The sequence below is a fragment of the Lagopus muta genome, chromosome 13, assembly GCF_023343835.1.
Source record: "Lagopus muta isolate bLagMut1 chromosome 13, bLagMut1 primary, whole genome shotgun sequence".
Classification (NCBI taxonomy): Eukaryota; Metazoa; Chordata; class Aves; order Galliformes; family Phasianidae; genus Lagopus; species Lagopus muta.
In genome coordinates, this window is record NC_064445.1 from 7,733 (window position 1) to 19,559 (window position 11,827).

The window sequence follows — 11,827 nt, forward strand, 5'->3', positions numbered from 1 at the left end:
GACCAATTATTCCATGCCCATTTCATCTCCACGGGGGAGAGTTTGGCACTATGCTTTTTTAAGAGATTAGAGCAGGAATCTGCTCCTCTTTTTTTTTTTTTTTTTTTTTTTTTGTAACCATCATGCCTCAAAATGTGGAGCAATCTCTTCATGGAAGGGTAGGGGGGGAACACGTACCGTCAACAACTTGCTCCTTACACTCCCAAAGTGTACACGCACACTCTCTTCTACCAGTAAGGCAGTTGCTGATACCACCTGGACACAGCCACACGTTCAGGCCAACCCTGAGATACAGGGTCTAATACCTTGAACAACTATGAATAGGTTTTCTTTTGTCTCCCTATTCTTGTGTTAGAATGCCTAAAACAGCTCTTTCACTGACAGTTATCAAAAGGTGAAATGGTTCCTTTAAGGCAGGCAGCTCTAACACAGGTGCTGTGATTAAGTCCTGTTTCAATACTTCTACTAATTCTTTTCCCTCTTTTGTCCATTTTAATATGTTGGGTTCTCCCTGTGATAGTTGGAGATACAATCTTTGTTTCTTGTACATATTCTTCTATTCACAAAATACAGAATGCAATCAAACCTAGAAACTTTTGCCGCTCCCTCTTTGTCCTGGGCAAATGAAGCTGCACAGTGCCCTGAATTCCTTCAGAACTCTCCATTTCCCTTCAGAAATCACATGCCCAAGGTATCTGACTTTTTTTTCCACATACTACAGTTCAAACAGCCCTAGCCCATATTCCCAAGAAATTCAGAGTTTTACTTAGTCTCTTACTTTAGACTCCTCTTTTCCACAACTCAGCAAATCATCTACATACTGAAACAGCTTCACCTCCTCTTCAACCTGAAACTTTTCCAAAACTTTCTCCAGCACTGAATTAGTTAAAACAAAAATAAAATATAAAATATATAATGTATATAAAATAATACATAATAATACAATATATAATATCTATAATAATATAATACATAAAATATAATAAAAATAAATTAGGCGATTCTATGTACCCTTGGGGTAAAGCAATCCACCTCTCTTGCTATTTTTGTTGCATTTTTGGATCCTCTCATTCAAGGGCAAAAAGATCTTGACTCTCTGAGTCTAAAATACAGGTCCCGAAAGCATCTTTGAGGTCTGTTACACTGAACCATTTGTGTCTGTGTGGGATTTGACTCATTAAAGTATAGGGGTTAGGAAGCAGGGGGGTCACTTGAGAACTATTTCATTAATTTCTCTTGGATCTTGTACCAGTCGATAGGTGCTATTTGCCTTCTGTAATGGCAAAACTGGACTGTTATAGGGTGACATAGAGTCCCAGAAAACCGTCTTAACCAATGTTTGTATTACAGCCTTTAGACCCATTATCCTTTCTAAAGGCATGGGGGGATAACTGTCCCTGTTTTGCAGCTTCACTCCCTCCTTGGACAGTTATTGTTAAGGAAGTAATTCCGAGTCCACCCAGTTTCCTTCCCCTGCTCGCACCTTTGGATTTATTTCTTTTTCATTAGCAGTTATTAATAGATTCATTGACACCTTTATACCTGTTTCACAAGTTTTCAACTGCAATCCTAGAGCTGTTCAGCAGCTTTCTTTGTGAAAGGCAAATTATCCTGTGCTACATACAGAACTACTGGAAACTTCCACTGCAAAAACACAACCTACCTCTCACAAGGGGGAGAGCAGTGCAGATGGTATGCAGCAGCTATGCACAGCGTGCCTTTCACTTGCTTTTCCTCTCTCCATCTTCCATTAGCAAGCAGCATCTCCAGTCTTTCCTTGCTAAAAAATCACTTAGGTAAAAAAGAACTGGCAAGCTCGCTTTAAAAATTTCCTTACTATACAACTTGATGCTTTAAAGCAGAAGCTCTCCCAGCAGTGACCTACCTTAGACAAGCTCAACTTTTGAGAGAAAAGTTATTCCTCTGCCTCTGCAGACTTTGCACACATTGCCAGGGGCAGCAGTCAGCCCAGTTCTCAGCACAGCTTTAGCAGCCACAGAAACCCAGTTGATGCCTGCTGTGCTTTTCTCTCTTCTGAAACACCGTGCTGCTGCAAGAAGCAAGGAGTAAAATCACAGAAGCACAGAACTGGGCCTGGAAGGACCTCCAGGGATCACTGAGTCCAACCCCCTGCAAAACGGGCTCCTACAGCAGGCTGCGCAGGTGGGTGTCCAGGCGGTTCTGGAATATCTCCAGACAAGGAGAAGCCACAGCCTCCCTGGGCAGCCTGTTCCAGAGCTGCGCCATCCTCACCGAGAAGAACTCCCTTCTCATCCATGGGCGGAACTTCCCGCGCTCCACTTTACGGCCATCTCCCTTTGCTTGGGGCCGCGCAGGGCTCCTCTCCCTGTCCCGCACACCTCTGGCGGAGCTGCCCTCAGCACTCGCTCCCGTTGTGCCTTGGCTTCCGCCTCGCTGCTGCCAGGACAGCAACGGCTGCCACCGAGGTCTGTCGCACCTCCAACAGCCGGCTCCAAACGACCGCTCCCGAGCACGGCAGCTGAACCAATTGCAGCCGGCGGACCTACTGCGGATGAAGGAATCCCCGGGGGAGGGGACAGCGCTGACGCTAACCAATGAGAGACTGCTAGGGGTGGGACAGAGCTGATGCTGACCAATGAGACACCAGGTCTGAGTGAGCTCGTCCTGCTGCAGCGTGATGGTGACAGGGCTGCAGATGTTCTGTGCAGACAGCCCGGAGGTTGGGAGCCAGGAATGGACGCGGCCAGAGGAGAGAGGTGTTAGGGAGCAGCCAAGGCATCACAAGGCATCCAAAAGCCCTGAAAGGCATCACAAAGCCACTGCCAGGAAGCTTGGGGTTATCACGAGCAGCATCCAGGATGCTAGAGATTATTTGCTACCGTACCAAATGGGAGCTGCAGACACCCCAAAGCCAGACAAAACGGGAACTAACCCAGAGCTCTGCTTCGTGCACCCCACAGCTTCAGCATTGCAAGCTGAAGTGCCTCATTGTTTGTTGCATTCATCCCAGTCCTCGTGAATGAAGACTCCACAGGCAGTCAAGGCGTTGAGTGAGCACAAGTGTGCTTTTATTATTAAAGGAAAAGACAGGAGGGCGTGAGAGGTCCAGGTAAAGATGGGAATCCTCCTCTCTTGGATGGAAAGGTCACAGACAGAGTGGCTCAGAGCTCTCAGAGCCGCTGCACGGTGCCTGGGACTGGAGGCCTGATTCTAAGTCCCCCTCCAAGAGGCACGGCTTGTCCTCACTGTTGCTGACCTGCTCCTGCACGGAGGTGCTACTGTCGGGGCACTCAGGCTGTGCTTGGGCTGGGCTGCACTGCAGAGGCACCGGGTCACAGTCCAGGCTGGTGCCTGTGGTGTGTGACAGGCTCAGGTCAGCATCTTCAGCAGAGCCAGGAGAAATGAGGGCTTGGACTTGGATGAGCTCCTCGTGTCCGTCACTGTTGTTATGCGGCAGGCTGTCAGCTGATCCACAGCCACTTGTGATTCCTGCAAGCTCTCCATTGGTGGAAGCATACAGCCCAGCATCGCTACTTGCTCCGGCTCTGCTCAGTTGACAAGAGCTCGAATCACCTATAAAAGAATGAACAGGGGTTGGTGTCAAACTTCCACAAGCTGAATTATGAAAGTGGTTCTTGATCGGGGGAGAACTGAAGGTGTCAGGTACAGGCTGGATCGCTAGAAGGAGATACAAGCCCACTGACAGCAAGAAGTCTACGTTGCTGAGAAGCAGGGTGTTGAAAGCAGGATTTGCACCCTTACCTGTCAGGACTACAATGTCTGTCTCTGTGGGCTCCCTGGGACAGCACTGCGGTTGGCGTTTGGCCCCAGAAGATGGTTTTCCCAGGCTGAAGCAGGAACACCAACAGCCACCTGGTGATTCCTTCATCCTTCCCAGTGGACTTGGTCTGGAGAGAAGAAACAGGGAATGGTGTGAGTTGTGCAACTCCAAAAGCATCTCTGACACTGACAGCTCATCAGCCCCATCTCACTGCCATGTCTAGTTTCTCGTACCAGCAGGTCTGACCAACAGCTCTGCTTCGAGGAGAACCGGAATTGGATTCAGGCACGTGGCCCTGAAGTCCGGAAAACCCCAACGTTTCCAGGACAGCCAGCACAGGCCAGGACAGATGTCAGCGTGGCTTTATGCAACTCGTGACTGCCTGCCCAGCAAGGAGGGAATGCCAGCCTTGTGTGGCTACATGCAGCCCGGCGGGCAACTGAATGTGAGTTCTGTCGCACAGTGCAAAGGGAGTGGAGATTCACTGCAACACTTCAGGCACCATCAGTTTAACAGAGTTTCAGCAAGCTTTGGCACTAGAAATAATGGGGGGAGAAAAAAAAAGCACGAAAAGGAACCACAAAAACCCACCCAAACAATGATGATAAGGTACTGGAAAAGGAAGTCCTCTTTACCTTTCAGATGGAAAGTCAATGACTGTGTGGAATTTCCCCCGTACAGCTGTGGGGCCTTCTTCCACTTCCATGTCCCTGCTCTCAGTCACAATGACAGGAGAGCTGCTGTGGCCTCGCCTCCGTGCCTGCACCTCCTCCACGCTGAGCAGCTCTGTGGCAGGAGAAGACGCCCACACAGACTGGGGCCCTGAGAGAGAACTGTGCCCTGTAAGGGAAAACCACAGGTGAGAGCCAGGATCAGAAAGTGGCAGCACAGCCATCACAGGTCCGGGAGCTGCTGTGTTTTCCTCAGACTTGCCACTGGAAACCGAGCCACTGGAAGAAGAGCAGCTCAAAATAACCATGTGCTCAGAGGTGCGTCTATGGCAAAGGACGCAGTCATAATTAGGAGCAGCTCCCTGTATCGAAACAGGCAAACAAAATCCCTAGAAAATGGGGGCAGGGAACTGAGAAAGCTTCGCTGCCACACTTTCACCAAGCTTCACCTGCTTGCAAAACATCATAATGACGGTGACGGTTTTCTCCTTGTCACGTTTGGGCTTGCACATTCTCAGCATCCAGCAACAGGATGCCATATTCCAATCTAAGCCCAGAAGTCTGCTGTCCCCTCCACAGGGAAATTGTATTTCAGAGATCTTGGAGAAGGCCTGCATTTGATCCCAGGTGTCTGACCAAGATAAAGCTAATGGAAGAAGACACTCACCTGCTCCATCTGCGATGTCAGGTCCAGATGTGGAGCAGAAGAGGACGTCTGTGTGGTCGATGATGAATTCCACCACTGCCGACTGCGTCTGCAGTTCCATGCAGGCAGCTCTCCCACTGGCGCAGGCAGACTTGCTCTGCTGTGATCTGTAGAAAAGGCAGGTTTTAGAAGTCATTCAGCCAAGATCGCTTCCCCAGGTCTGAATTACTGCAGCCCAAAGCTGTCACATTTGTTCTCTGGAGACTTCCGCAGTGGGCAATCAGTGATGCCACTGAAGAAGTTCTCCTGGCTGACCAAGGACACACCAGTCCCATCTAAACAAGAGAGCAGCAATGCTCAGCTAGAAATTGTGCCCACGTGGGGTTGGAGAGCAGTCCAGGCTCCTGCTCTGCTGTCAGCCACTCACTGCAGATTTTACAGGAGAAGAGCACATGTGGTGCAGAAGAAGGGAGGATTGCTTTATTCTACTGGAGAACAGATGTAAGCATTCTGTGGAAACGGAAAAAGAAGTTTACCTTAAGAGGTTTGGAGCCCACACAATCGCTAAGTTCTTCGCATGCATGTTTGTGGTGGAGCAGTGCCCAGCCAGACAGGCCAAGAGTCTCATCAGATACGCCAGGGTCCTGGGAAACAAGAGCGGCAAATGTTCAGCACCAGCCAGCATGCCGTGCTGCGACTCACAAAGCAAACCTCACTTCGTGCTAGTTGCTATTATTGCTACTGTCACTGAAGATGAAGTAGATCCAACTTGACCAAGTGCCACGCTGCAGCACCCAGCACCAGCACAGCACAGCCACAGCCTTCAGCTGCACCAAGCGTGTCCCTGTGCCCAGGAACTCACCCCACAAATTAACCCCGTGTAGCCTTCAACCACTTCAGCACACCCAGGCATCGTGTTGCTCACGTGAGACAAAGCCTGGAATCGCACCAATGCCCTCTGAAGTGCAGCAGGGCTGAGCTCTGCAGGCTGAGGGCAGCACTGACCTGTAGTGAGGAGTGGGCAGCTGCTGGATGACGTCCCGCATTCTGACCAGCCGCTCCTCCTCCGTAGTGGCACCAACAGCATCCTGGAAAAGGGCAGAAAGGGATTGAGACACAAATCAGGCGAGATACCTGCCACAGGGTCGGGAACCATGGGCACAGAAGGCTGCTGGTCAGCACTGAGAAAGATTTTAGGCCTCCCCAGAGGCATCTGGCGGACATAGCAGCACGCAGCTGGTGCCACCACGGCCAAGGAGTCCAAGCACCGGGCCAGTTTACAGCCTGGTTGGGCAGCTCAGCTCCTCGCAGGGGGCATTCATCTCCAAGTACCCTTGGCTATTAATCCCCTTCCCGTTTCAGAAATAGTTGGGGAATAGCAAAAAACAAACAAATAAACAAACAAACAAACAACACAGGAATTCTCGCAAGCATTATGAATATGGAAATAACCACCTCCAGGGGCCACCAGAAGTGGCATCAGCACGATGCAGGATGTGGCAAAGACATGTGAGTAAACCCCGTGGGGCTAACAGAAGAAGGGCCTCAGAGCTGGGGCACTGCTGCAGCCATCTCCCAAGAGGCCCAGGGAAGAGGGAAAGGAAAGGCGTTGCCTTGTGCTTACCGAGAACTTGTCGTACAGCTGGTCGGTCAGCAGGGGGTTCGGGAGCTCCCTGAAGTACATTTTGCAGAGGGAGCTCGCGCTGTGAATGTCGCGGACGGTTAGCTCAGGAACCTGCTCAGACTCAAATTCCTGGCTGCAGAGAAGGACACGGAAATGGTTGAGAAAGAGGAAAGCAAGTCAAAAGCCACACCCAATGCAATCAAGAGTTGGAAGGGCTTCCTGATGTACAGGAGAACACAAACACTCGGCCACCAGCACCACGTCAGCCGTGCTGGATGGGATGTTCCCAAAGGAGACCTTTTCCTTGTGCTAAGGCATGGCCCGCAGGCCTCTGAATGCCCGCAGCAGGGCACGTGCCCCTGCTGGCAGCTGTGTCTGTCAGTCGCAGCACTCTTACCGCAGTCTCTGGACGTTGGATGCCACGCCGGACAGGCGGTATATCCCCTGCACCACGCCATGCTGCTCGATGAACTCAGCGCAGCTCTGGCGGACCTGGGGGACTAAAGAACACGTGCCGGCGGTTACTGGAGCTCCTCATTCAAGTCCTGGCTCAGGCTGCGCTCCCGCCACATCCCATCCACTAAGCCCAGCTAGGCTACTGCTGTGTTCTTCCTTGAAGGGTACAGCTGTCAGAGACACCTCTGCACGAGCTGGTGAGGAAACTGGACAGAGATGTGTTCTTTGCATTCCAGAAATGCCAGGACCTAGGAATCAGCCTGGAGAAAGTAATTCCGGGGAAGCCGCAGACATTGCAAGTCCCATCACAGCTCCCACGGGAACGGAGGTGGAAAATCTCACGCCCGGAAGGAGCTGGGAAACTGATGCAGGACACTCTCTTTGGCCAAAAGGCTTCTTTTCTTTTCAGGCTACCAGGGGATTGGCTTACAGGCTTTGCTTTAAGCAAATACAAATGTGCTTGTCCCTTAGGAGCATTTCCCTTGCAGCCATCACCTACTCGTTGATCTTTCAGTCGTCAACTCCCATTCCCCGTTTCTCCACTGGTATCAAACTGCCTCTTGCTAGATACCATCTCCCTTTCATCTTTAGGTTCCCAAACAGGGAGGCTCTCAGGAATGGGCTGTCCCTTACCATCACGACCAGAGTGGAGAAGATGCTCTCCCAGGTCACGGCCAAACACCCTCTCCTTCTCCACCTCCCGCTCTTTCCGTTGCTTTGGGCGGGCCTTCACCACGGAACGAAGGAAGGTGAGGAGCCTGCCGCGCTTCTTGGGCACTGCACAACAAAAGGAAGAAACCAGTTCATCTCAGGTTCGGCTCAGTTGGACGAGGCCGAGCACAACACATTCTACAGAGCACGTCAAAACAGGAAGAACATTACCAACAAGTATACACACAAAAATGGATTTTTCCCCCATCCCTGCTGGAGGAGTCCAAGGCCAGGTTGGACGGGGCCCTGGTCAGTGGGCTCTCATCTCACATTAAATGTGGAGCTTGGTTGCCAGCCCAGCTTGAGGCAGGGGGTTGGAGCTTGGTGATCCTTGAGCTCCCTTCCACGCCAAGCCATTCTACAAGGATTCTAGGATTTCCCCAACTCCAGTCATAAACACAGGAGGACCGGGCCAAATCTCTGCACGTTCTGATGGAGTTTAATGCACTCCTCTTGCTTAGCTCGCTCAACTTGGGCATTAAGGACCCTCTTGAAAAGCCATGTTCTGATCAAGCATGTCACTAGCACAACCAGACCTCTATCTGTCCACCAGGGACGCTGGCTGTTCTCAGCCTCGTACTGACTTGCAGGAGAACTGCCTTTGCCTTCCCTCATTCTCACTGCCTACAAAACACCAGCCATATGCCCCGTGCTATGCATGAAGGATCATCAGCACAGAGGATAACGTGGGAAGGATAAGGGAGGTATTAAACACGCAACACACCCAAAAAAGACTCCATTTAGCTTCCCTGCACCATCAAATGTATCATCGTACCTGGCTTTGGCACTGAATTGATGAGAGACTCTGGGATTTTTCCGTTAATGAGCTCCACACACTCACCAGGGAAAAATCCAACCTGTAACAAGAACAGAGGTGCGATACTGAAGGCAGCGTTTCTCCAGCTGGAACTGTTCAAACATCACATTTTCCTCATAACGTGCCTGCCGGAGGCTCCGTAAGACAGTCCAACAAAAAAATGGCCTGCTTAAAATTAATGATTATTCATAATTTGCAGGCAAATATCCATAAAACTGTGTATGGAGCGGGGAAAGGACAAGTATGCTATGCACCCCTAAATCTCAACCGTGCCCAAAGGGAAAGAGTTCATACAGAAGCAATATATTATGATAGATTGATGCAGCTAGATCTCAGTTAGCACAGCCTATGAACTTTCAGCTTGCTGACTGAGATGCAGCTGCCATCCCCAGCTCTGAGCCACCCAGCGTTCTGCAGCCAGCAGCAGCAGCAAGCACACAGAGGCTCTGTCACCCCCTGCCTCGGCTGACAGGCCGTAACTTCCTTAAAGACACTGACTTCATGCGTGCACCGCACGGGTGCAAACACAGAAGCTCAGAGACACTGAAACACGTGTCCTAAAAAGCTGCTGCATTTCCAAAGATGCGGTTCAATGGCCGTGACCTGATGCATGTTGTGAGGGCTCTTCTTTCTAAGTTAACTGAGGAGGCAGTTTCCTACAAAGACCAACTTCCAGCTCTGGCCCAAGCCCACAGCAAAAGGGAAAGTCCTCTGACACCAGCACAGGGAAACCATTTTCCATCTGGAGCCATGCTGTGCAGGCAGGGCAGCTCTAAGCTGAGATTCCTGCCTCGACCGAAGTTGCGCTCTCACGTCTGAAGCTTGGGCCTACCTGAAAGCCGTGCTTGCCTCTCCAGCGGGGGCTCAGCTCCTGAGGTGGCATATCGATGACGCACACGAGGTCTCCCACCTGCAAGAGATTGCAACGTCAATCCCAGCTTCAGCACGGCTGGGAGGAAAGCGCAGCTCAAATGACTGCATTCTTCTGCACCGCCCGATATCGTCAAGCTTGAGAGCCATTGCACCAGTGCAGCTCTTCAGGCATTTGCCGTTGTACAACTGAACGTGGAGGTAGAAGAGTCACTACAATACACAACATACAGAATTCAGCTGTTCAGCATGAAATGGTTCTCAGAAGCAGCAGGCTCTTTGCCAAAGGGAGAGCTCCAATTAAACCGCAGGCATAAGTCAGCGGAACAGATCCTGAACAGATCTGCACACTCCATACACTGCTCTGCCATTGCTCAGAGACCAGGCTACCACACTGGGGAGTAGCTCTTTGATCAGAAGATCCAAATGCAAAATAGAGCCATAGTTTAGAGATGGCTGAACTCCTCCCTGCATCCAACCCAGTGCAAGTCTAATCTGGAACTGAATCTTCTGGGCTTCACCTCACCAAACATTCTGCAGGTGTCTGAGAATATTCCTGATAGCTTCACATGTTATACTCTTCTGTACATGACAACTAGGAACGCCCTTAACTGCTTACCTCCAAGGAGAGTTCATCCGGTGCCTGGGCAACGTATCTCTTAATAACGTGGGCAGCAGCAATAGCTGGGATATTAAGAGATGACTCCTCACGGCCCAGCAGGGGCTTCCCGTTGTTCTCAGCCTGAAACAGAGAGCACAGGCCATGGTGAGGAGCTGAGGGCTGCAAGGAGGATTTCAGGGTGAGGAGCACATCGGCAGAGAAAGCTGCAGGAAATGCACTCGGTCCTTATCATGAGCGCTTAACAAGAAACTGCAAGTCTAATCACAGCTGTTTCTCTTTCCAGTGCGCAGCACTATCGCCAGGCAGTGCAAAGACGCATCTCTCTCTACCCAGACTAAGAGGACAAACTCCACAACCGAGACGGCTCCAGCAGTTTTATAAACTTGCCATGCTTGCACTACTGCCTTCCCAAAGAGGAGTGTAAGAGTCTGCTCACTTCCTGTCACCCATTGCCTGGAGACCTCAGCCGTGGACTGGACACAGCAGCCGGTCCACTGACCCAATCCTTGGCTCACTACAAGTGCCACCTTCCTTGAACTTGCTGAATATGAGAACAGCACTTTGTCGGTGGGTGACAACATCCAGGCAGGACGGGGAAAATGCTTCTGCACGTTTACAACACTGGATCTGATTCTGTTGGTACTATGACTTCCACGGCCATCTAGATGCCCGCAGCAAGGACATGAAGCTTTTAAGGCAGCTTTTCAGTGACACTGATAGAGCCACAAGGATTCGCTCTCTCTTGAAAAGCAGGAGAGCACATCTGCAGCTCACTCTGCTGGTTAGCTCACGTTAGGGAACAAAGACCAAACAGAGCTTCATACTCTACCTCCATCTGTGCCATGTCAGGCCCACAGCTGATCTCGCTGCACGCGATGCCCATCACAGCAGGCACGACAAGCTGGAATGAAAAGAAACACGCTCATATTTTCTCTGTTCACACACCACGCTATTGAGAGACTTCCTCAGAACTACCCTCAGTTACCCACTGGCATAGGCAGGTGTTCTAGAAACAGCCACTTTGTTCAGTCAAATCAAACGAGACAGCCTACTGGGCAGCATTTGACCAAGCGGCTATCCCTCTGCCAGCAAATGGGGACTGGCACAAAGCAGCAGGTGCTCAGAGCACTCCGACAGCGCAGCAGCAGGGCAGTGAGAGGAGTCACTGCTGGGGGTGTATCTGCTCCCCAGCCCCCAGCTCCCACCAGCCTCACGTCCACCGCCAGCCGCAGCCTCACACATGGATTTCCTCTGCTCACATCTCTGCTGTGCTCCCCACAGCTGCCGGGCACACTCATGCAGCCGAAGCACACGTGCTTGTGTCCCTGGGTCATGCTGTGCAGCTCTGCACAAACTGGGGCTAGCACTCTTTGCCTAAGGGATTGGTTTCCTTCAGACCAGCTGGTCACAGCACCACACACAGCATCCTTCTGAGGGCGGAGCTGGAGGGGAAGTGGAAAAAACCCACACGGGACCAGTGTCCCATCAAAGCTGGGTGAGGCTGTGTTACCAAACATGGTGCGACACGAGCTGCTAAACCGTGTGGGGGGACAAAGCATGGCACGTACCTGGCAGGAGATCAGAACAAGGTAGACAATTCCTTGAACTCGCAGCTGTTTCTTGTCACTTTGCTCTGTTCTTCCACGA

General features: G+C 51.1%; 1 protein-coding gene across 1 annotated transcript; it reads right to left on the bottom strand.

Moving 5' to 3' along the window:
• Positions 1–3,030: 3,030 nt before the first annotated feature.
• On the bottom strand, positions 3,031–11,478 carry LOC125699919 (rho GTPase-activating protein 32-like). Its single transcript, XM_048959965.1, has 14 exons — positions 11,233–11,478; positions 11,010–11,081; positions 10,178–10,300; positions 9,521–9,598; positions 8,647–8,728; positions 7,794–7,937; positions 7,102–7,204; positions 6,705–6,837; positions 6,086–6,168; positions 5,617–5,724; positions 5,102–5,247; positions 4,399–4,603; positions 3,745–3,890; positions 3,031–3,555 (listed from the first exon to the last, which is right to left on the bottom strand). Exons 1-14 carry the CDS (start codon positions 11,476–11,478, stop codon positions 3,128–3,130), a joined length of 2,097 nt encoding a protein of 698 aa, XP_048815922.1. The 3' UTR covers positions 3,031–3,127.
• Between the last annotated feature and the right edge of the window lie 349 nt (positions 11,479–11,827).

What these genes read in the sequence shown, in the direction of transcription:
- LOC125699919 (XM_048959965.1), bottom strand. Translation starts at nt 11,478, where the DNA reads ATGAGTGTGCCCGGCAGCTGTGGGGAGCACAGCAGAGATGTGAGCAGA. An exon ending in AGCTGTACGACAAGTTCTCG is followed by an intron (nt 6,169 to 6,704) that starts GTAAGCACAAGG and finishes GCCCTTTTCCAG; the next exon opens with GATGCTGTTGGTGCCACTAC. An exon ending in TGGGCTCCAAACCTCTTAAG is followed by an intron (nt 5,248 to 5,616) that starts GTAAACTTCTTT and finishes CCTTTTCTACAG; the next exon opens with ATCACAGCAGAGCAAGTCTG.